The sequence below is a fragment of the Pleurodeles waltl genome, chromosome 2_2 (genome assembly GCF_031143425.1).
Source record: "Pleurodeles waltl isolate 20211129_DDA chromosome 2_2, aPleWal1.hap1.20221129, whole genome shotgun sequence".
Lineage (NCBI taxonomy): Eukaryota > Metazoa > Chordata > Amphibia > Caudata > Salamandridae > Pleurodeles > Pleurodeles waltl.
In genome coordinates, this window is record NC_090439.1 from 149396765 (window position 1) to 149422713 (window position 25949).

The 25949-nt window shown below is 47.2% G+C and overlaps 1 protein-coding gene across 2 annotated transcripts in view; it reads right to left on the reverse strand.

Moving 5' to 3' along the window:
• MOCOS (molybdenum cofactor sulfurase) overlaps positions 1 to 25949 on the reverse strand; it is a 2173869-nt gene that overhangs the window by 214630 nt on the left and 1933290 nt on the right. For both annotated transcript variants that reach the window (XM_069219520.1, XM_069219521.1), the window contains exon 10: positions 20667 to 20748. In XM_069219520.1, coding sequence (XP_069075621.1) covers positions 20667 to 20748 — 82 coding nt within the window. The remainder of the gene's footprint in view (positions 1 to 20666; positions 20749 to 25949) is intronic.

Sequence of the window (25949 nt, forward strand, 5' to 3'; positions counted from 1 at the left end):
TTCTGAATTTGTGCAAAATGTGTGGCATATCTGACAGCCATCTTGCTGGAATCGAAGTGGAAAATTGAAAGCATTGCCTACACAGGATACTGCAGAAAAAGAGGAGGATGCTGTAGAAAATGATTTACTGTACCAAAAGAGGAGATTAGGGAGTTTCACAACAAATACGTCTCACAAGATGGGCACCAGTGAAAAAAGACTCCAAATGTAGCACAAATATCACCCAAATGTAGCCACAATATAACCCAATGATAGAAGTGTGCAAAACACTTAGGGGGTTATTCCAACTTTAGAGGAAGTGGTAATCCGTCCCAAAAGTGACGGTAAAGTGACGGATATACCACCAGCCGTATTACGAGTCCATTATATCCTATGGAACTCGTAATAAGGCTGGTGGTAAATCCGTCACATTTGGGACAGATTACCACCTCCTCCAAAGTTGTAATAACCCCCTTAGGCCCTTATTGCGAGTTTGGTGGCTTTTTCGGGAAACCACTGTGGTAAAGGCTGCCAAAAGACTGCCAAAATACTGCCAGTGATGGCCATATCCTGACCGCTGTATTATGATTCACATACTGAATACTGCCCAGAAAGAGTCACAAGTCTGAGACCGCCAGGCTGACCGAGGGTAGGAGAGTAGGGGTCCCACCACCAGCATCGCCACGTAGACAACATCCCACCCCCCATATTACGACCCACAAATCAGCACAACAGTCATTGCACAGCAGAAAACTATTGGCGGTGCGAACTGCCATGCTCAAATTGCCACCGCCACCAGAACCTAACACCACATTGGATAGTATAAACATCCCACACCGCCACGCACTGCCACACTAGACACACCCACAACCACCACTATAAAACACACCCACATGCAACTCACAATCCTTTGCAACTACAACCACAGACAGACAAAGAGGGGCCACAAACCCATCAACTACCACTTATACTTCTCAGGCATATATACACTATACATGCAGCACACATTACACAACTGCACCATCAACACCATACACACATCACAACCGCACACAAACACCACAACACACCAGCACAAAAAACTAAGCACCCCCATACCCCATCAAGCCCCAAACACCCCACCTTTGCACACAACACCCCTCCTCCCCCAAACCACATCACAACCACCATGTCCCCAGAAAAGCACCCACGATTCACAGACGAAGAGTTGAGGGCCATGGTAAATGAAATTGTCAGAGTAGAGCCACAGCTGTTGAGAGCACACGTCCAGCAAACATCCATAGTCAGCAAAATTCAGTTATGGCAGAGGATAGTTGATAGGGTCAACTCAGTGGGCACCCATCCACGAACAAGGGAGGACATTAGGAATAGGTGGAGTGACCTTAGGGGTAAGGTGCGTTCCATGGCCTCACAACACCCGATTGCCATCAACAAGACTGGTGGTAGTCCCCCACCTCCTCCCCCAGAGTTCACATTGTGGGAGGAGAAGGTCTTGGACATCATGCATCCAGAGGGCCTCACTGGAGTAAATGGAGGACTGGACTCTGGTAAGTCAACAACACTCCCCTGGCACCAACAACTCCTGTACAGCATGCATACCCACCACCCTATCACTTCCAAATTTACCCAAACACACACACTTCTGCACACACTCCCAATCACCTAATGCCCCTCACTGCATGCCACACCACACCACTGCCACTATCCTCACAGAGTCCCTCCCTTGTGCATGGATAGCAATCACAATAGCAAGCACCACAACTCCCACAATGTATTACTCCCTATACATGAAAAGCTGCAATACCTACTTCATAGTGGAACACCTGCACGTAATACCATCGCACCAGCTAACCAACTGGATGTGTCGACTGCATACTACTACATGGCAATGACAGCAATGCTATCCACTAGTCACAACCCTCAATGAAACATGGAAAGAATGTCATATTCCATGTCCCACAAGACAATGTCTGCAGTGCTGCATCTGTCATTGCCATCACTGGGAAGCAATTCAAGCCACTGCATGCACCAGACTATGAAACAAAGAAGTACACCTCGACAATGTAACTCCCTCCCTCTCCATCCACAGGTACCCCTGCTACTGCCACCCTGCAGAGGCTGCCAGAGACAGCCAGCCCTCCCCAGGATGAAGGCCCCAGTGGATGTCTGGTCTATGATGACTTACCTGGCCCATCTGGGACAACTAGTCGTTCTACCACCAGCCCCACCCTGACCACATCTGAGTCCCCCACCCAAGTGGCAACAACAGCATAGCCAACCCCTCGTCCCCAAACCTGTGTTCCAAGGACTGGTCAAATCAGCAGTGTGCCCCACAGAACAGGGACCAGAGTCAACCCCTCACACCCAAGAAGATGAAGGTCCCGGTGTAACTAGGAGTGGGGACACTGTGCCAGGGGCACAGGCACAGGGGGCCAGGGGCAGTTGGAGGGCACCAGTGGGCCAAGGGATAGGGCCCCCAAGGGAAAGGAGTGTCCAGGAGGCCATCTCCAAAGTCTTGGGAGCATACCAGCAATCCCAGGACAAGATGTGCAGATCCTCTCAACCTTGCAGGAGAACCAGAGGCTGCAGATGGAATACCACCAGGAGGGCATGAAGTAGTGGCAGACCCACAATGCCATCATGGCCTCAATTGCAGGGGTGCTCAAATAACTTACTACCATCCTTTGTGCCCCTTTCACTAGCCACATACCATCCACTTCTGCTGCATCTAGTGGAATCGAAGCCCTGCCAGAGGACCCACAGGCCACCAGCATCCCTCCCTCTGTAGCTGAGGAACCCCCAACGAAACGAGGTTGCCCATTCAGACATCCTGCAGGACCTGATGTCAAGACCAAAACCACTGCCAGGAAGTGAGCTTCTCCTGAACAATCTCCCGTGTGTGCCACTGACACACCCTGTTGACTGTCCACTGCCATGTCTCTATTTTCCTTGGATACTGGACCTGTAATACCTGCAGCTGGGCCAACTGCTCTGATGGTTTCAGCCACCATGACCCCACTCTTCACCCATTGCACTTGTGCAACACAATAAACAGCACTGAGCACAGCTACTGATTACCTGTCTTTATTGTAACAAGTTAAATGTACTGTTGTACAACATTAATTATAGTTAACACATTGACCATTAAAAGTCTGGAAGATGGACAGAAGTGGGTGCAATGTGCAGGGACTATGACAGTCCAAAAGTCATATTCTGACATCTTCTGTCAAGGGAGCCACCAGTCAAGCCAGGAACCAGAGAAGCACTACCCAACAGACCTGCAAAGAGACCAAGACAGGGACAACCATCATGATAGAAGTCAATGTTGCACAACCAACACAAATGCAGTACACTGTCAAGCTTGTCAAGCTCTCTGGTGTGAATAGGCAAGTGGAATATTAACATATATTACCATGGCAGACCCACATGCTCCAGACATGCATTCCCTATGGTTCATTCCTCACAGCTGACGTTCCTCCATTAAAGGCAAGTCCCACTTTCATTAAAAGTTATGTTCCATAAACATCCATTGTGTACAGTGAGGATAGGTAGCGATACTGTTAACTACAATATGTGTGGCAGTCCAATTGCAGTTGACATGGCAGTACAGGGAATATACAACATGCCCAAGACATTGCAGATGTGATGCTTGACTACAGCATAGTAAAAATAGCTCTGACATCAGAACAGTAAATCCTCTCTTGATGGCCAACATGTTGTCCCCCCAACCCACTCAGTGGGCTAGCTGCACCTGCCACCTCAACTGATGGCAAACATCAGGAGGAGCAATGTCACAAGGCAGACAGCAGTACAGTACACCTACAACAGAATTAACACATACCTGTATGTCATAGAAAGTATTGTTGGATCAACTCTGTCCTAGTGTTGGCTGCATCCTATCACCTGCCTCCTCATCATTATCTATGTCACCATCATCAGCCACTGGTCCAGCTGCCACCTCCTCAACATCCAATAGTGGGATGTGACATCTCAGGGCTAGAGTGTGTAGCATGCAGCAGACAACTACTATCTTGCAGACCTTTAGTGGTCTGTAGAGCAGGGCACCTCCTGAGACATGTAGACACCGGAATCTGGCCTTCAGTTTCCAAGGTCCTCTTGATGACACTCCTCGTCCTGCCATGGGCCTCATTGAAATGGTCTTCCCCATCTGTGGTCAGGTATCTCACTGGTGTCATCAGCCATGGCAGGTTAGGATAGCCAGAGTCACCTGTGTGCACAAACATTTGACACGTCGCAATACTGGTAGTGACAAAGAGCAGTGTGTGAAGAGAGGTGAAATAACAGACGCACACATACAATTGGAGAGATACCAATGAGCCAGGCCCTCTCTCTGTGTAGTTGTGCCATCATGTGTGGGACATTACTGTTCTTCAGAAAGTAGGAGTCATGCACAATACCAGGAAACTTGGCCGTCACTTGGGAGATATACTGGTCAGCGAGACACACCACCTGGACATTTATGGAGTAAAAGTTTTTCCTGTTCCTGTACACATGTTCATTGGCCCTGGGAGGTACAAAAGCAATGTGGGTGCCATCTATGGCCCCATCACATAAGGGATATGTGCCATATCACAGAAGTCAGATTTAACAGTGGGAAAATCCGCACGTTGGGGGAACTTGATGTAGCTGTCCATATGTTTGAGTAAAGCACACAGTACATCCTTCAACACATGATTGACCATGGGCTGTGACATCCCTGCTGCCAAGCCCACTGTGATCTGGAACAAGCCTGAGGCAAGGAGTTGTAGCACAGACAACACATGCATAGTTGGAGGTCTGTCACAAGGATGAGGTATTCCAGACAAGAGGTCTGGCTCCCACTAGTTACACAGTTCCATGATGGTCTGACGGTTCAGATAGGTCTGTATGATGTGTCTTTCTTCCAGGGTAGCAAGATTGATAAGGGTTCGGTACACAGATGCATGTCTCATTCTCACTACTGTACGGAATCTAGGAATGGGAGAGAGGAATAGGCACAAGTTGATGCTGTCAGTTTACAAGCCACCGAACACAACAGACATAGCACACAACAGTAGTGTGGAAATAACGCTGAAGTACAGTCAATCCATATGGTCATGTTGAGTGACCCTGTATGCCATCATTGAAGACAGTTCCAGGCCCAGACAGACAGTTTGCCAGACACTATACATTTGACACTTTCACGTAACAGCACCCTATTTCCACAGGTATTAAGGTGTATGTCAAATATGAACAAATAGATATGGATACCCCGCCTATGAGGCAGCAAGTGACTGCACATGTTGTGTCATGGTTATCTGTACATCCAACAACACTGTGCATGAATTTCAAATGTGTGTACCATGTTGTCATGTGCTAATATGGGTCACCTCCGCATATCTCACTAAAATCATCCATGACGCACTCATCAGTTCACCTACAATACACAATATACATGTAAAATGTCAGCTGCCTGTGCTGCAAGCACAGGACAGATGGAAGATGGAAGTGACCTAATTCCGCCAGCATTAGTCATCATGGCAGTAGATGTTCTCAACCCCTGTGCAACTCCTCATTGGCTAAAATTGTTGCCCTTGGGAGACTGGGGCCAATGATGATCACCGCAAGCAGTAACGGTCACGTAAGCAGCGGATCTGACCGCCTTTTTTTGTTTCATAGCTCACTTGACTCCTGACGGTCCTGCAAGCAAGACCTCTGCTGCGTGTTGGCTGTGTTCTTTCTCTGGAAGCCAATATGCCACTTCCTGCAGGACATAGGGCTCCTGCCTTCACCCAGGAGGAGCTTGGGAAGCTAGTAGATTGGGTCCTACCCCTGTATGGACAGTTGTATGGGGCACCAGAGCCGCAGGTGAGTCATATGTTCCTGTCCTTTCTGCTTGAGATGTGTGTGGGTGTGAAAGGCGTTGTGACATCGCACACCGAGTGGATACATCCAAATATCAAAGGATTTGGTGCGTTAGCGGGGTGCGTGAACGTTTCTATGGTAAAGAGATGTGTCTGATGTGTGGAATCCACTGCTGTTGCTGTGATGCCACTCTACATGACTTTCTCCTCCTGCCTGTGTAACCCATGCAGGTCAGCGCCCATCAGAAGAAGGGGATCTGGCATGCCATCTCCAAGCAAGTGCGGACCTTGGGGTTACATGACCGGCAGAGCATCCAGTGCAGAAAGCATTAGGTGGATCTGAGACGCTGGGCCTGGTAGACCGCTGAGGTCCAGATGGGGACGTCCTCCTAATGATGGAGGGGTGCCGGTCAGACCCTGACCCCCCATAATGGCCCGCGTTTTGGCAGTGGCCTATCCTCAGGTGGATGGGCACTTCAAGGCAGCATAGCAGCCCCAAGGGGGTAAGTACACACTCACAACTCGCTAATGGTAGACATGTATGGGTTTGGGCAGCCTACTAGTGGGAAGATGTGGTGTAGATCATTGGTACTTGCACTTTGGCTATAGGTATGAGCCACCCTGTCAGGATTGTTCTCGATTATGTCTGCCAATGCTAAGCAGACAGTGAGTCATGAGGGGACTTATTCACATATTTGAGTTTGTTAGGACACGATATACATCTTTTGAGTGAGCAGATCCTTCCATCAGCAACAGTATACCTGAGGTGTCAGGGCATTCCCATCAGTAATAGTCTGTCACCATGACAGAGGAAATTGGTGAGGTCTCAATCAGCTGCCTAATACAGTAGGTGTAGATGGCTGCAGGGGGCCAAGATGTTACTGTACATATTGTGAAAGGATTGGTTGGCAGACTACCTTACCATGCACGAATTGCATGGATAAGGAGAACAGTGTATATCTATGTAAAAGAGCATGGTAGTGTGGCAAGTACTGTGCTACTGTGCATTGTATGACCCTTCATCAAGTCAAAGTATGCCACATGTTTCCACATCAGTAGGTTTTCACTACAAAGCTTCAGTTTGTCCTATGATTTCAGCCAGATGTGCATGTCATTTCAATGGCATTAAATGGCACGGCAAATCAGCAGATTTTGAGGTTGTTACTCTGTGTGAATGATGGGTAGGTATTGACCCATTGCACACTTTCTTTCTCTCCAACCCTCCCTCCCTCTCCTCCTCTGTCTCTGTGTCCATCAGCATCATCAGGTGAAGGAGAAGGGGCACCAGTGAGTGGGGAAGCTGCAGCCCACGGGACCCAGGAGGCTGAGACCAGCAGAGCCGAAGAGACCAGTGGGAGGGAGGGCATGGGGAGTGCCACTGGGGAGACCGGATCTACAACATCATCTACAGATTCCTCCTCTGATGGATCCTCCCTGGTGGTTGCGGACCCAGCTGGGACCAGCCCAGCCCCAACCTTGTCTGCCACCCCCGCTTACCAGCACATCCCTCCCTGTAGCTCCCCACCTGCTTGCCCGTGCCCGCTTACCTAGGAGGGTGGGTGTCTCCGTTGCCGCAGGCACCTCTGCCCCAGTCAGCCCTGCTGCTCTCAATGAGGAGGCTATAGACCTCCTTAGGTCCCTCTCTGTGGGACAGTCAACCACTGTGAATGCCATCCAGGAACTGGCATCACAGATGCAATAGACAAATGCCTACCTGGAAGGCATTCCCAGTGCCCTGACTGGCCTGCAGAGATCCTTTCAGGCTCTGGCCTCCTCGTTGATGGCAGCCAGTGTCCCTTCGTCTTCTGTCCCCCCACCAGCTACCTGTCCCCAATCCCACACCCCTCTCCCCACACCCATCCAAGGAACACAGTCAGACCGCCATTCATCCACCTGAACAGACCCGGTTCGCAAAGACAAACACAGGCACCACAAGTCACACCATTGCCATGGACACAGACAGCAGACACATGCAGTCACAACAACATCCACTCCCTGCACAGACTCCCCCTCCACCTCCTCCCTCACAGACACTACACCACTCAAATCTGCTATCACCACAGCAACATATTCACCATCACAATAATACCAGACACCCATACATCCACCCCATACACCACATGCACAGTCACCATGACTACCAACACCTCCACAGACAGTACATCTACCTTACCTGCACACACCACCCCACAAGACACCCACACATCCACACTGGCATCTCCTGGCATCTCATCCCCCTACTCCCAGGACACCTAAATGCCCACACACACTCACCCAACAGACACCCTGCACACATATGGCATCCACCCATGCACCAGCACCTGAGCCACATACCCGTACACACCTCTCAAACACTCCCTCTCCTTCCACTCCCAAACGTTTTTCCCATGACCATCCTTGTGTTCCCAAAAATACTTTTGAATGAGTTTGCCCTGTTCCCTCCCACTGACCCAGTTCCTGATTCCCCCAAGCACAATGCTACCCTCCCAGACCCAATCCTTCCACCTTCCAGTCCTCCCATGGCCCCCTGGTACTTCACATGTCCCTATCATGCCTAAAAATGTGACCCCTAGAAAAACTAGGAAGAGCCCTCCCAAAACGAAGGGCCCTCCCCCTAAGTCAAAGTCTAAGGCCAAACCCCCCCAAGCCTAAACCATAGGACCCCCTCCCAAACCCAAACCCCACCTCACCCCCCATCACCTCTGAGGTGCCTGTGTGCCCCATTGATGCCCCTGGAGCCCACTTTGCAGTCACTTTGCAGTCAGAAGTCAAATTGGGCCGACAGACATTGCCCAATGTGCCAGGAGCACTGAGGACTATTGGACTGGCCAGTAGGCCCATTTTGTATATAGTTTTTTATACATCTATTAATATATTTTAATATATATGCACCACTTCACCGTTGGTGTTGATGGTTACAAACTTGTCCTGTCTTTCCTTCCACATGTCTGTGTTGTACATGTGCAATTTGGTGTGTGTCTTCTGTGTATGTGATGTGTTTGTGTAGCAGCATGAGTTGTATGGATGAGTTATGCTATGGAGTGGGTGGGATGTGTTTTGTTGGTGCTGTGTGGCATTGTGTGGTAGTTGTGTGAGTGTTGTGATGCATCTGTGATGTACTTTGTGTGCTGAGTGGATGTGGAGTGTGCTCAGACACGTTGTTTGGCAGTGTTATTGTTTGTATTGGTTGTGTGCTGTAGTTACATGTTTCAGCCAGAATGTGTTTTCCTGTAGAGGTGTGCGATGTGCCTCTCTGACAATGAGTTTGTGTGGTTACGATGGTGGTGTTGTTGTTGGACTCAGTGGTGTTGTGTGTAGATGTGTTTGACAGTGATGGTGGTGTGTGTGTGCACTGTGTGGTATGTGTATGTATGTTGGCCATGGTGTGCTTTGTTTGTGTGTGGGTGTCTTATGCAGATGTATTTGTGTGATGGTATGGGTGTATGTTTGTGTGTGTCTGAGTGTGGCCGTGTTTCGCCATCCAGGGGTTGTGTGAAGTATATGGATGTGTACTAATGACCTTCCTCCAGTGTGTGCTAGGAGGGTGTACTTGTCCGTTGTTGTCTTCGTCACTGCTTCTGGAGCAGTATGGCCAGCAGGAGCAGTGGGAAGACTTGAAGTTCGGGTTCCATGGCTCCTGTGCTCCTGTGTTCCTGGAGGTATGTTTCTTTTTATGTTGTTTGTTTCTGCCAGGCTTTTCGTGGTGGTGTAACTGCCCAGGGAATCCTGCCGGTGTGCAACCTCATAATATGGTCGGTGGAATCATGGTCTCCGCACGCCCGAAGATGCCTGTTGAGGTGGTCCGTCTGCACTGGCGGCATATTGGCTGTTTTCTGTTGGGAACGCCATGCTCATAAAATGGCGATCTTCTCTGCCGGGCCACCGGAGGTGTGACTGCCGGCACCACCGTGGCGGTCATGGGACCGCCAAACTCCTAATGAGAACCTTAATGTTTGGTTTTTCTTTTGCAGTTTTATTTGGTGCAGACTTAACTCAAAGGTTTTGGAGTGCTGTACATGAGCATCAGTTACATTGCACAGGCACCCATTTCTTTCTGTGCTTTAGGCATTGGGAGATTAATTGATTCGTCCAGAATCACAGGATGTTGAGCAGACGCTGAAACTCAAGTGTGATTCCCCAGTTACAAAGTCGAAAGCTCTAGCTGTTAACGTCACATTCTCTTCCCTAAGTGTAACATATAATCAGGTGATCGACTGGATGAAAAAATATCAATGTCATATGAGACACAAAGGTAAGCACCTCGTAGGGTAAAGGTTCCGGTGCAAACCCCGTGAAGGGACTTGAAGGAGGGATCATTATCTACCCAGTGTGGTAAAAACCATTAAACATACACTTTTTCCTTTGAAAATACATATAATTTACCCCTAAATACTCTTGCAGACACTTCACTTACTTGTTACACTGCCCCTGTAACCTAGGTGGCTGGTTGGATTAACTGAACTTTTTAGATCTTCATTTAGCTCTACTGAATGCCAGTCCTGCTTCAGACAGCCCCACAGAAATCACTATGCCATCTCAATGTTCAATTAAGTTGCTTGTTTTTTTTTAATGGCTATATTTTGCATGGTATTCCCCCAGATGTCTGTCTTCTGTTGCTGAACCTGTATTTTTTAGCCATAGAACTCCGTGTACATTACTCCTGCCAAACAGTTCTAAAGTGTGTGTGCTCTCCTTTCTAAAAATGGTAATTTTGGCATACCCCCAATTGGCACATTTAATCTATTTATAAGTTCCTTGTATGTGGTACTACTTGTACACTGGGCTGGTAAATTAAATTCTGCTAGTGGGCTTCAGCACTCATTCAGCCATTCATTACAGTAGCCCTGTAAAGCATGCCTCCAAGCCTGCTCGGGCCTCTGCAGTTTTAAACTGCCACTTCAATCTGTCTAAATCTCCCTTTTTTACAGGTCAAAACTATTCCTCATTAATATCAATAAGTGACTCATAAGGTAGGCCTTATTGCCCAATAAGGCTGAGTGAACGGTCTTTAAATATAGGGCATGGTGAAATTAATGTTTTACATGTTTTGGCATTAAACAACACCCAACATCGTTTTTCACTGAGACTAGGCTGGATTTCCCAAAGAAACAGAAGGAGGATTCTGTCTGAAGAGCTTGGAGGATGATTGGACCTGCTTGCCTTTAACCCCTTCGCTGCCAGGCCTTTTCCCCCTCCTGTGCCAGGCCTTTTTTTGCCTATTTGGGGCAGTTCGCGCTTAGGCCCTCATAACTTTTTGTCCACATAAGCTAACCAAGCCAAATGTATGTCCTTTTTTTCCAACATCCTAGGGATTCAAAGGTACCCAGACTTTGTGGGTTCCCCTGAAGGAGGCCAAGAAATTAGCCAAAATACAGTGAAAATTTCGTTTTTTTAAAAAAAAATGGAAAAAGTGGCTGCAGAAGAAGGCTTGTGGTTTTTCCCCTGAAAATGGCATCAACAAAAGGTTTGCGGTGCTAAACTCAGCAGCTTCCCAGCTTTCAGGAACAGGCAGACTTGAATCAGAAAACCCAATTTTTCAACACAATTTTGGCATTTTACTGGGACATACCCCATTTTTGCAATTTTTTGTGCTTTCAGCCTCCTTCCAGTCAGTGACAGAAATGGGCATGAAACCAATGCTGGATCCCAGAAACCTAAACATTTCTGAAAAGTAGACAAAATTCTGAATTCAGCAAGGGGTCATTTGTGTAGATCCTACAAGGGTTTCCTACAGAAAATAACAACTGAAAAAGAAAAATATTGAAATTGAGGTGAACAAAACATCAATTTTTCTCGACGTTTTACTCTGTAACTTTTCCCTGCAATGTCAGATTATCGAAAGCAATATACCGTTACGTCTGCTGGACTCCTCTGGTTGCGGGGATATATAGGGCTTGTAGGTTCATCAAGAACCCGAGGAACCCAGAGCCAATAAATGAGCTGCACCCTGCATTCTATACCGGGTATACAGCAATTCATTTGCTGAAATATAAAGAGTAAAAAATAGCTATCAAGAAAACCTTTGTTTTTCCAAAAAGGGCACAAGATAAGGTGTTGAGGAGCAGTGGTTATTTGCACATCTCTGAATTCCGGGGTGACCATACTAGCATGTGAATTACAGGGCATTCCTCAAATAGATGTCTTTTTTTACACACTCTCCTATATTTGGAAGGAAAAAATGTAGAGAAAGACAAGGGGCAATAACACTTGTTTTGCTAATCTATGTTCCTGCAAGTCACCCAATAAAAATGATACCTCACTTGTGTGGGTAGGCCTAGCGCCCACGACAGGAAACGCCCCAAAGCGCAACGTGGACACATCCAATTTTTTGAAAGAAAACAGAGGGAAACCTACCAAACCTGTGCATTTCTGAAAACTAGAGACCTAGGGAAATCCAAGATGGGGTGACTTGTGGGGATCGGACCAGGTTCTGTTACCCAGAATCCTTTGCAAACCTCAAAATTTGGCTAAAAAAACACATGTTCCTCACATTTCTGTGGCAGAAAGTTCTGGAATCTGAGAGGAGCCACAAATTTCCTTCCACCCAGCGTTCCCCCAAGTCTCCCGATAAAAATGATACCTCACTTGTGTGGGTAGGCCTAGCGCCCGCGACAGGTTAGCCCCAAAGCGCAACGTGGACACATCCAAATTTTTCAAGGGAACAGAGGTGTTTTTTGCAAAGTGCCTACCTGTAGATTTTGGCCTCTAGCTCAGCCGGCACCTAGGGAAACCTACCAAACCTGTGCATTTCTGAAAACTAGAGACCGAAGGGAATCCAAGATGGGGTGACTTGTGGGGCTCGGACCAGGTTCTGTTACCCAGAATCCTTTGCAAACCTCAAAATTTGGCTAAAAAAACACATGTTCCTCACATTTCTGTGGCAGAAAGTTCTGGAATCTGAGAGGAGCCACAAATTTCCTTCCATCCAGCGTTCCCCCAAGTCTCCCGATAAAAATCATACCTCACTTGTGTGGGTAGGCCTAGCGCCCGCGACAGGAAACGCCCCAAAGCGCAACGTGGACAAATCAAAATTTTTGGAAGAAAACATAGGTGTTTTTTGCAAAGTGCCTACCTGTAGATTTTGGCCTCTAGCTCAGCCGACACCTAGGGAAACCTACCAAACCTGTGCATTTCTGAAAACTAGAGACCTAGGGGAATCCAAGATGGGGTGACTTGTGGGGCTCGGACCAGGTTCTGTTACCCAGAATCCTTTGCAAACCTCAAAATTTGGCTAAAAAAATACATGTTCCTCACATTTCTGTGGCAGAAAGTTCTGGAATCTGAGTGGAGCCACAAATTTCCTTCCACCCAGCGTTCCCCCAAGTCTCCCGATAAAAATGATACCTCACTTGTGAGGGTAGGACTAGCGCCCAAGAAAGGAAATGGCCCAAAACACAATGTGGACACATCACATTTTTTCATAGAAAACAGTGCCTACCTGTGGATTTTGGCCTGTAGCTCAGCCGGCACCGGGGGAAACCTAGCAAACCAGCACATTTTTGAAAACTAGAAACCGAGGGGAATCCAAGATGGGGTGACTTGCGGGGCTCTGACCAGGTTCTGTTACCCAGAATCCTTTGCAAACATCAAATTTCTGCCAAAAAAACACTTTTTCCTCTCATTTCGGTGACAGAAAGTTCTGGAATCTGAGAGGAGCCACAAATTTCCTTCCACCCAGTGTTCCCCTAAGTCTCTTGATAAAAATGGTACCTCACTTCTGTGGGTAGGCCTAGCGCCCATGAAAGGAAATGGCCCAAAACACAACGTGGACACAACATATTTTTTCACAGAAAACAGAGGTGTTTTTTGCAAAGTGCCTACCTGTGGAGTTTGGCCTCTAGCTCAGCTGGCCCCAGGCGGGGGCAGAAATGCCCTAAATTAAATTTGACCCCCCAACCCCCACCCCCCCAAACCTCCCCTGCCTGGGAGCGACCCTTGCCTACGGGGTCGCTCCCCCTGCGTGACATTGGCGCCAAAAAACAAATCCCCGGTGCCTAGTGGTTTCTGCCCCCTTGGGGGCAGATTGACCTAAATTCGTCCAATCTGCCCCCAAGGGGGGCAGAAATGGCCTAAATACAATTTGCCCCCCAGGGGAGTGACCCTTGCCTGATGGGTCGCTCCCCATCTCTAAAAAAACAAACAAACAAAAAAAAAAACACAAAAAAAAAATTTACCCTGGTGCTGCTAATAATAGGCCGATCTGACTCCAGGGGGGGCAGAAATGGCCTAAAATAAATTTGCCTAAGGGGTCGCTCCCCTTGCGTAAAATTCACGCAAAGAAAAAACTCCCTGGTGTCTAGTGGTTTCTGCCCCCCTTGGGGGCAGATTGGCCTCATCAAAATAGGCCAATCTGTCCCCAAGGGGGGCAGAAATGGCCTAATTATAATTTGCCCCCTAGGGGAGCGACCCTTGCCTAAGGGGTCGCTCCCCACCTAAAAAAAATAAAAAAAATAAAAATAAAAAAAATGATCCCTGGTGCCTAGAGGTATCTGCCCCCCGGGGGGGCAGAAAAGGCCTTCCTGGAAAATGGCCCCCCCTGGGAGCGACCCTTGCCCAAGGGGTCGCTCCCTTATGTCACTTTGTAAAATAAATGGTGTCTAGTGGGGTTTCAAAGCCGGATTGCAAGCAATCCGGCTTTTGAAACCCTGGGAGAGACTTCAAAGGGAAGGAAATACATTTCCTTCCCTTTGAAGCCCCTCCGGGCCTCCCCCAGTGATTGAAAGAGAAATGCTGTGCATTTCTCTTTCAATTGCGCTGGAAGCAGAGATTCCAGCGCAATGGGGGAGGCCCCTGTGACAAATCAGCGCACGCTCGCGAGCTGACGTCACTGGTGGGCTGGGGGGGTCGGGGGTGGAAGGGGAAGGTCATCCCCGCCTTGGGGGGAAGGGGGTGCACGGGGGGCGCGCTAGCGCTCCCCCAAGTTCCCCTGTGCCTTGGACGAGGTGACCTCGTCCAAGGCACGGGGGAACTGTAGCCTTGGACGAGGTCACCTCGTCCAAGGCACAGAAGCGGTTAACCCAGGGCCCCAGAAGTGACTCTAAGGGTCAGCTGGGTGACCTTTTTGAGCTGCAGTGCTACACCAAGCTTCCAGTGGCATTTTCATTATTTCCAGCTGACCAGTCCTATCTGGCCCCTACCTAGTCCCCTTTGCTGGCCTCTTTGAGAGTGAATGCTGACCCCAAACCTGGAGGATTAATAGACCAGCTTGTCTTTAACCTATGGTCCCAGAAGTGACTACAAGGGTCAGTTGGCTGACCTGTTTGAACTGCTGTGCTATACCAAGCTTCCAGTGGCATTTTCTTGATTTCTAGCTAGCCAGTCCCAACTGGCCCCTAACTGGTCTCCTCTGCTGGCCTCTTTCAGTGTGAGTCCTGACCCCCAAGTACTGTCCATAAGGCTCTGGGCTCTTGTGTGTAGCGGGAGTGCCGTACTCCCTGCCTAACTGAAAGACACAACAGTGAGCATCATTGCTGACAACAACCTTCATTGACAGCTTCACCTGATTCAGCCACTAAGCAGCATTTCTGTTTCAATGCCAATAACCTTCTTCAATGGCTTCACTGTGCCAAACACTGAGCAGCGTCCGATTGATTCCAAAGCCTTCCGCAGAGGCTCCCTGTCGTCGAGCCTTTCCTCAGAGGTAGCCAGATCTCAGGCCCTGCTAAAGACTTTCTATCTCTATAAAGTTTGGTGAGCAGCAGAGGACACCCACCAAACTTGTACCGCCATCTAATCTTCAATGTGGCCGGAACACCGCTGTCCCTATTACAAGTTTCCCGCTGCGCTGGCGGGTGGAAACAGCATTTCTGCCTACCAGCCCAGCCAGAAACAGGGCCTTAACATTGACCCGGTGGCAATGTGGCGGTAGGCGGATGCAGCAGCACCCACTGCGCTTTCCACTGCCCGTAATTCAGACAGTGGAAAGTGTGACAGGGCTGTCCATGGGGGCCTCTGCATGCAGTGCCACCCTGGCAGATTACAACCGCCGAGACCGCCAGGCTGTCGGCGGTTGGAACATGGTGGCTCCGCCACGGTCGGACTGTGGCAATCGGACCACCATGACTGTGCCGGACCTGCCACCACAGTGAGTCTGGCAGTCTTAAGATCGCCAGACTCAGAATGAGGGCCATTGACTCTAAGTTACATCAGGGTGCCACAGCTCCCAGAGGATTGAGCACAGTATTATCAGGTACTTCTGTGATTTACCTAGATAAGGACTGTAATTATTATTTTAGATGGGTTCTCAATCACCTCAATTAAAACTCCACCATTGTTATACTTAGGGTAGCGTAGGTTGTGGCTTTATCAGTGGTTGTTATTTTTGCCTTCTCACTAATATTTGGTACAGGAGAACAGCATATCAACTATGTTAAAATACAGCTGACTGTGAGTATTGACCAGGCTCCACCGCAATGGTGAAAACTGCAGAATTCAGAGTAACTTGCTCACTTGCACTCTGTTTTCACCAAATTTTCACCAATGCCACTGACAGAACCAAGAGGACTAGACCATCAAAATATTGACACATCAACCATTGCCAACCCAATAATGAAGTTTTACAGCACACAAAGGCCCTCATTCCGAGCCTGGCGGGCGGCGGAGGCCGCCCGCCAGGCTTCCCCCCTCCGAAATACCGCTCCGCGGTCGTAAGACCGCGGAGGGTATTCCGAGTTTTCCCCTGGGCTGGCGGGCGGTCTTCACAAGACCGCCCGCCAGCCCAGGGGAAAACTCCCTTCCCACGATGACGCCGGCTCGTAATAGAGCCGGCGGAGTGGGAAGTTGCGACGGGTGCAGTTGCACCCGTCGCGTATTTCAGTGTCTGCTTTGCAGACACTGAAATACTTTTAGGGGCCCTCTTACGGGCCCCGCGACTCCCCCTCCCGCCATCCGGTTCCCGGCGGGAGAACCGCCAGGAACTGGATGGCGGGAGGGGGAGTCGGAATCCCCATGCCGGCGCAGCATGCTGCGCCGGCTTGGAGGATTCCTTTGGGGCAGCGGGAAACCGGCGGGAGACCGCCGGTTTCCCTTCTCTGACCGCAGCTGAGCCGCCGCGGTCAGAATGCCCCGCGGGGCACCGCCGGCCTGTCGGCGGTGCCACCGCGTCCCACGGCCCTGGCGGACTTGTTCCGCCAGGGTCGTAATGACCCCCAAAATGTGTTATGTTGTTTGTTAGAAATCGAAATACAGAAGTTGCCTGTTGGTCACAATGAAAATATATATTTAAATGGAATGTAAACCGAAAAGGAACAAGAACTTTGAGGTATGTCGTGCAACAGTTAGCCAGAAGGTTTGAAATGGCAAAGATCCTATGAAGCCACACAAGGCTAAATTGACAGTGCTTCTCCTGACAAAATCATGGAAAATATGTGACTGAAGGTTAAGTTAATGTGAGTTGTCTTTTGACACATTTATGCTAGACTTGCTAAAGTTTCAGTAAAGGAACTAGATTGAACGTATTTCAATCTTTTCTAATAGGTCATATTCAGTCTGTCTCTGTGCCTCCCTGTTGCTCCTAATTCCACCCACTTGTTGCAATGTGGAGTTCCACAAGCATTGAGCCCAACCCTACTTAATTCAAACGTTGCGCTCTTATCAGCCTTAATTAAGCAATTTAAACTCCCATGCGTGTGTTATTCAGGTGACAGCTGCAAATCTTTTTTAAATGGATGGTTCAGTGGTCTGGCGACCACTGATTTTTGCATGAACTTAAAAGCTGCGGAGGAATGTGTATCTTGTAACTAGACCTATATAACAAAAGTATACTGTTCCAAAAGTGTCTGCCTACGCTAGTTATCACGGGCGAGTGATGTCATTAGGAGTACCCTCAAGCATCAATTCCGACGCTAGGCATCATCATCGGGCTGACTCCTCGCCGGACCGGCGCTGCAATGTCCGACGGGCCACCACTCAAAAGGTGGTAGGCTCTTTGACCGAAAATGGTGTTACTGATCAAGTGGAATCAGTAGAATGTGATAATGTAAGGTGAAAAAAGGAGAGTAAGAGGTGTATTAAAATTGGCTCTGGACACCAAATGTCTTTAATACTATATGTAGGAGTCAGGCCAAGATTAAAAATGAATCAAGGAGTCCAAAGGGGAGTAATGTACCCTATACTCCTTAACATAAAGTGAGGAAAGAAGGAGAAATACTCGATCCTAACACTGGGAGGTCGACATGTTTCACGCCTGAATGGTCTAGAAAAGATCCAGCGGCGTTTCTTCAGGACCTTAAAAAACAACTTCTCCTTGAAAACAGATAACAATAAGTGCTGGAAGGTCACTTACAGTATATGGACTAAATAGTCACAGTCAGTCATCTATTGGGTCGCCCATCCCATTTCGAGATAAGGCATCATGAGGACGCTCAAACCTCCGACCAGAGACGGAACCATTCTGTATGTTCCCTGATCCGTTCTGCACCTACCCTGGGGCGCGTCATCGAGAACAACTAGAGTCAACTCTGATAAAACTGAGGTAGCGATCCTGGAAGCCTGTACCAGACTCTGGCGGTCATTCTGACCCTGGCGGTCATTGACCGCCAGGGCCGGGGACCGCGGAAGCACCGCCAACAGGCTGGCGGTGCTCCCAAGGGCATTCTGACCGCGGCGGTACAGCCACGGTCAGAAACGGAAAACCGGCGGTCTCCCGCCGGTTTTCCGCTGCCCTGAGGAATTCTCCATGCTGCGCCGCCATGGGGATTCCGACCCCCTCACCGCCATCCTCTTCCTGGCGGTTGTGACCGCCAGGAACAGGATGGCGGTGAGGGGTGTCCTGGGGCCCCTTGGGGCCCCTGAAGTGCCCATGCCAATGGCATGGGCATTGCAGGGGCCCCCGTAGGAGGGGCCCCTAAAAGATTTTCAGTGTCTGCATTGCAGACACTGAAAATCGCGACGGGTGCTACTGCACCCGTCACACCCTTCCCACTCCGCCGGCTCCATTCGGAGCCGGCTTCCTCGTGGGAAGGGGTTTCCCGCTGGGCTGGCGGGCGGCCTTCTGGCGGTCGCCCGCCAGCCCAGCGGGAAACAGAATAACTGCGGCGGTCTTCTGACCGCGTAGCGGTATTCTGTTGGGGGAACTTTGGCGGGCGGCCTCCGCCGCCCGCCAAAGTTAGAATCACACCCTCTGTTCCCCACAGCTGTGGCCCGATTATATGGGCAGTCCTCTGGTACCAGTGAAGACAGTAAAAACGTTAGGGGTTGCGTTCGGGTCCACCGCTTTCGTTCAAACTCAGATTGATAAACGTACACATTTTGTTTTCTACATTGAAAGCTGTTAAAAAATCCCTCCCTTTCTTCAGCAGTCTCCTCACTTTCCTTTTATTTATGCAAAAGTGGGAGTCTCTCAAGACTACTGCAATGCATGCATCCTACCTGAGCCTACCCACCTATCCTGCTCAAGGTCTGCAAATGATCCAAATCAGCATGGCCCACCAGCCTTTTTATTGGCATTGACCACTCCCATCGCTCACCAATCACATAGGCCGCAAAAACTACTAGAGAAAAAATGTATTGTGTTTAAAGGCTTATTGGTTTCTTTCATGTCCTTCAACTCCCTAGAATCCATAAAGCCTAGCAGATAGATCAGTCATTTGCATATGTGAAGGTTACATTCTAAAACATGCACCCACTCCATCTTCTTTTTGAGACTAATTTGGGTGGTATTAAAAAAACAGCTGTAATTACCCTTTTTTTGTAGCAATTAATCTTCATTTCTGCGTCTATCTATCTTGTGTGTTGCTGGAGGAATTGTATTGCTTATTGTTTGGTGCCTGGACACATTTTTGAAGATCGTCTGCTCTTGCTCTATAAAACAAATAGGTTTGCACAAAAAGGGTGAAGCACTGCAATTTCTCTGAAACGAAACTGATCTCTAAATGGTGTGGGCATAATTTAGTGTTTGGAGAACAGGGTACTGCATCACAAAAATGAGACTACCCTAGGCATCAATGTGCCAGTCTCCTCGCTTTATTTAGGGTCAGAGTAGACAATCATGTTTCCTGTGGTGGTTCCCCGGATGGGTCAAATCTTACACTGACAGTCTGACAGACCTTCAGGCCATTGGTGTGAGTAAAACAGAGAGCCTGTTCTATATGGAGTATGAAAAGCCCTGTGGTCTTGAGAGAAAAAAGAAAAAATAACCCCCCATGCTCTGGAAGAAGACTCCGGATGTCAGAGTCATGTATTTTCTTTTACATAAGCATACTTTTGCTTTGGATCTTTGAGTCTGTAAAAGAAGAAAGTTTACTGGGCGACTGCACGGAACATTGCTGCTGCTCAGCAAACATTGAGTATCTTCAGAGGAACCTGGGTGTCAACTGATCCTCCAAAGACATATAGCTCTCCACTAGTCAGGCATAGATCTGTTCTTATGGGAAAGCTATAGTCTGCCTGAACAGCGGAGGTCATAAGCTCTGTTTCGCAAGTAAATGGAGAGCCACCTTCCAAAGCCTAAATCAGGCTGTTCGTTTTTTGTTTCTTTTGCCATTTCTCAGTCATAGATACCCTTGACCAGAAGTCCCACTTAGTTAACGTTTAGTTCTAATGCTTGCTTGGAATTCAAAAACAGCTGTTGAATATGTGTAGCCCCCTGGGACAATACTTGGGCTGGAGAGAACAAAACCATAATTTCAGCCATGGTGCACTGTGAATCAACTCTCCTTATTTTTTAGTGTGGACCTTTGCTCAACTTTCCCCACATTTCCAATTTCACAATCCTCTTGCATTTAGACATCTCAAAGAACACAGTTGATAGTTTATTCAGTTGGTAGTTAAAACTTTATTATCACTGAAACGTGTAGGTTAAGCAAATGACATACTTTGTAATACCATCGTATTGCCATAACTTACCTGTCTCCACAGACTCTGCTTTGATGGGTGTGATTTAGTGTGTCATTCTCATGATTCAGTGGAATACCTATGGGCTCCATTCCTAGACAGAAAGTTACACATAAAAACTATTAGCATGCTGTAATCTGTAAAGCTGATGAGCCACAATACTGTTCAACAAAAGGTTGTCTGATTGGTAAATTATTGTTTGCAACTTTTATTGTTAAACAACTTTAAAACTATTGAAGGCCATTAATTGATATGAAAGCTTTCAAACACATGGATTGCTAATTTTGTGTTTTTCTCCTCAAATTTTCTGTGCCAGAAATGTTCATGCTCGCGGACTGAAAGACCTACTAGTCTTAGTTCAAATTCACTCTCCTAGTTTAGATGGATGGTCTGTGGATGGCTACACCATTTCTTCTCCTCATCGCCCCTTTCCTGGTGTGAAGATATTGAATCTTATGTTATAACTAACCAATAGCTATCTCATTTGTGAGGCAAAAAGTTCATATTCTGTGTACTGATTGAATTGTTCCGAGGGGAGGAGGGACAGACATTCAACCTTATACAGAAGATAGATCACTTCTCATTCAACCAACACAATGGACATAGATAATACAATTGTATCAAGCATTAACTGGGATCCTTGCAGTCGCGGGGATAGCTTCGCAACTTCAAAGATAAAACTGCATGTATTCCACATCATCTAGGGCACTGGAGGCGTAGGGGCATATTTAAAGCCCCTAGTACTACCTTGCACCACCAGAGCATTTTTTTTTTTTTTACGCTAAGGTGGCTTTTCCCCTGTGCTGTATTTACAAAGTGGTTCAATGCTGGCATTGCGCCACTTCGCAGCCCCTTGCGCCACATTATGCCTGCATGATGCATAATCTATGCAGGGTAAGGGGCATTCCAACGCAGGGAGGCCTGAAAAAATGACGCAGTGAAATTTATAACATTTCACTGCACCATTTTTACAGTCATTTTTAACGTCTGGTCAGAATAGGCGTTAAAATGACACACCCAATTTAATCAATGGGCCTTCCAGCGCTATGCTGCACTAGCTTCAAAATTTAAATATATACTTTGCTGCACTCGAACAAAAATTAAACAGTAAAAATCCCATCATCCAAAAAAAAAAAACTTAAATGCTATCTATTACAAACGATAATGTAGTGGTATACTAGGGCACCTAAATTGAATACTTTATATTCTGTTCATGATCACTACATGACTGCAAATAATGGGACGATGAACCTGTAAAGTGGATACAGTATCAATATGCAGTCATAACTTTAAAGCAATGTCTTTAAAATATGTTTGCAAACATAGATTTCTCTTCAACACTAAGGCCCTCATTACGACTTCGACGGTCTTGCAAGAAGACCGCCAAAGCCGCGGGTGCCACAATACTGCCAGTGCTGGTGGTATTGTCGGCTCCCTATTTTGACATTTCCGCTGTGCCAGCGGATGGTAACAGTGTTTCCGTCCGCTGGCCCAGCGGAAAAATCACATCAACATTGCAGCAGGCTCATAATAGAGGCAATGTTGATGTGCAGTGGGTGCAGCAGCACTCATCGCGCATTAAATGCGCAATGGGGCTGTGCTTGGGGGCCCCTGCACTGCCCATGACAAGTGCATGGGCAGTGCAGGGGCCCCCAGGGGCACCCCAAGTCTCCCTTACCGCCAGCCTTTCCGTGGCGCTGTTTACCACAGATTGGCGGTTGGGGACTCATAATCCCCAGGGCAGCGTTGCTTGCACCGCTGCCCTGGGGATTATGACCACCTGGCGGAAGCCTGGCGGTCAAGTGGAGGGGCCGGTGGTATGGCCGTGGCTAATGCGCCACGATCATAATCCACTGGTGGAACACCGCCAGCCTGTTGGCGGTGTTACCACCAGTGTAGTACCGGCCACCAGGGTCATAATGAAGCTCCAAATGCTTTTCAACAGTGTGCTAGTTGTTAAATTGACAGTCACAATACCCCCGCAAACACCTGGTTATTTTCTATCAGCTGTTCGCAAAGGTATTCCATTAGTAAATCCGGTTGATTTGGACCACAGTATAAAACACACCAACATAGTAACAACCTGTAAAGAGTTTGGTGTTTGGATTAAGGGGGCATGGCACATCTGCTTTCCTTGTGATTTTGAGTTGATGCTCGCTGGTCCTTCAATATGGCAATACTGAAAGCAGGGATTGAATATCAATCAATACTGTCACATGGGTGGGGGTGGCAGGGTGTGACCCTGGCAATGAAGGAGGCCAGCACGAGATGCCTAGCCCTGAGCAATGTAGAAGCATTCATGGAATTCTTGGGCTACATCTCGGTTTCTATACATGCAAGATCAGCAAAACAGCAGGGCAGACCTGTAGCACTTCAAAAGAGCTTCATGCCTATTTCTATCTTTTAGGAAATGGGCCACATTAAGCTCCATGTTCTGAAAGGGTGTATCTAGGACTGTGCCAATGCTGAAATTCATTAACTAGAAGAGGAGCTCCAGCTTATATCTCTGTAGCCCATGCAGTACAGCAGCTGTTCCCTGCCTGCTCCCTGCCTATTAGAATCTAACTATAGAGGAAGAAGAAGAGGAGCCTGGGTAGTCTCTATTGTTCTCTGTGGCAGTAGCTATCCATCTTCGTGCAAACATTATCTATAAAAATAAAAAGATGTTCCTGGTCCTCTACGAGTAACAGGCGCACCAAAGGTGATTGAGAAAAGTTTCTTATATGAACACGCTCTGATATTCAGTCATTGCTTACACATCACTTAGTGTTTGAGATAATATGAAGACTTCAAAGAAGCCAGTAGCCCCAGCATTGGGAACACCTGCCCCCCATACCCCCGGGGACATGAGTATAAATGCTGCCAAAGTCAGTACCTGTGAAAGGAAATTAAAGGGGGTTACCTCATCCAGACTATGGTTTAGAGGAGCAATTGGGGGACCATCCTTACAAGTTGTCTATCACTGAGTCCCAACATTCCTTGCCATTCACTCAATACAGCAGAGGCAATGAAGTGTAATGGCATGTAGTTGCACATCACTGCCCCCATATGCTTTTTCCTCTTAGACATACCATGAACACTCACTCAACAAAACACATAGGAACTAATCATCCAATACATTCAACACAGCTCAGATATGCTATGTAAATTGCTTTGATATAGCTCCAAGGATCACCTGTGGTCTCCACACGGAAACATCAGACAGATGTACCAGGCCTAACTATAGCTAGCAAGAACATCGTCTGACGGAAATATTTGCCCTAACTAATGTTTACAATACCATTGGTGCTATGTGTGTTTTAATATTATGCTCAACGGGGCAATATTTTAAATGATATTTAGGATGCAATATTTAACTCAAAATACTTTGCATACAATATTATGGCATCATGCCTCAAAAGAACACTACACGTAACACCTCACGTACATCCAGAACAGCTCACATGTTCTATATAATGTGCGGTCTCGTGGCTCCCAACTGCCCTTGTCAGGTTGGTACGTCATTTTAAAAAATCTAAAAAAGGGTACATTAGATGGAAGACCACACGCAGGCACTCCACATAGTATATATGCAAATTAGCCATGACTTCCTTAACATTTGCATCACTTACAATCACTATCACATAAAATTCCAGCACAAACGTGACAGAAATGGTTATTAGACTACTGCATAATGTTCTGGTGTCTTTGAGAGCAAACCCAATCACAACAAAGACAACATTCAGAACTTTACACAAAGAACAATTCTTGACACCATGGATTCAGCAACTCCTCTAAACACAGACAAGACATCTGTATCACAAACGCAAGAGAACAGGACTCAGAACGTCACACACCTCTTAGAGAGTTCAGACATGGCACAGGATTTGTAATATTTTTATATTCACAGTGACAGTCAATGGGCATGCTATTGATTTAAGGGAGGTTGAAGCCTTTGAAAAAAAAAACTTGTGTATCACCTTTCTGACACTAGTATTGTACACACACAGTTCAAAGAAGACATAATTACACACGGTCATCTATGAGGACCACAAGTGATCATTTTACAACCAAAACCAACATCCAGTATCACAACAGGCAGGGTCCACAACACAGTCTGAAATGGGCAGTAATATAACATTGAAACATTATTGGATGGTGAATAGGACAATGGCTGTGCTGGAAGCAGCATAATTATGTGGAGCTGCGTTATCAGATAACTGATGGTGCTATGGTAAATATTATTTGGTGTGCTAGACAAATGGCAATAACATGAAACAATCATCAAATTCTTCCACATTTAATTGTTCCAAAAAGACAGAACCAGGTGCTGCATCTTCACCGATTAGTGGCCCACCCTCTGACATGTTCTCACAAAGGATGGAATTAACTAATTCCCTGTTGAGATTTGCTTTTCCTCTAACCTGCTCATTAATATTTATCTCTGCTTAAACCTAGCACCCACTACGCTTATTCTATCTGCACGCTCCTGCATTCATATATGCAGAATCTCAGAATCAGTTTTTGATCCAAATTAGAACCACATAAATTGACTTAAGGCTATTTGGGAATGAAATTTATATGTACAATCTGCGAGAGCGGTCAATCATACTTGCTTAATTAATTAGCAGGAATGGCTGACAGCACTGTGTCAGAACGAACCGCTGTTGCAGTTGCTCTGGAAAATGATGCTCCTATGTATTACAGTGAACACATTTTTAAAAACTGTTGCTTCAAGGATATCAACCCATAAAGGTCATACCAGAATAAGAATAGTGATTGTGGACTGAAAGCAGGTGACATTAGTATTTCAAAGACAAGGCATTCAAAGGAGGGTACCGAGAGGGTCAATACACAGTAAGACTGAATGAAATCAGTCATCAATGTCATTCCAGGGTCACTTCAGAAGAAAACACTAACAGTAGTGTGCGACACCCTATACAGAAGAGAAGACTGAGCTGCAACTGCTTTATGTTATATGTAGAAAATCCAAACTACTGACGTTTTTGAAGTAGGATGTATAGTAAATGGAATCCGATTAATGATGTCGCAGTACATCTCAAATCCCCAGCTGACCCCATCAAACAAAGCAAAATTCTATATGAGGGCTTTATGATGCCTGCTAGCAAAGCAGGGTTATCTACAGAGAATTGTTGTTTTCTCTCTACATTGTATTGCCCTATAAAAGATATGCCAGTTGTTACCTCAAAGAGGCATTTTTTCTGGTAAAAAATGTCAGTACCAACCATCTTGTGGAGAATGAAACCTCAGGTGCTAAAGCCTTCTCTTGTGCTTGCTGAAAGCCTTTCGTTTCCT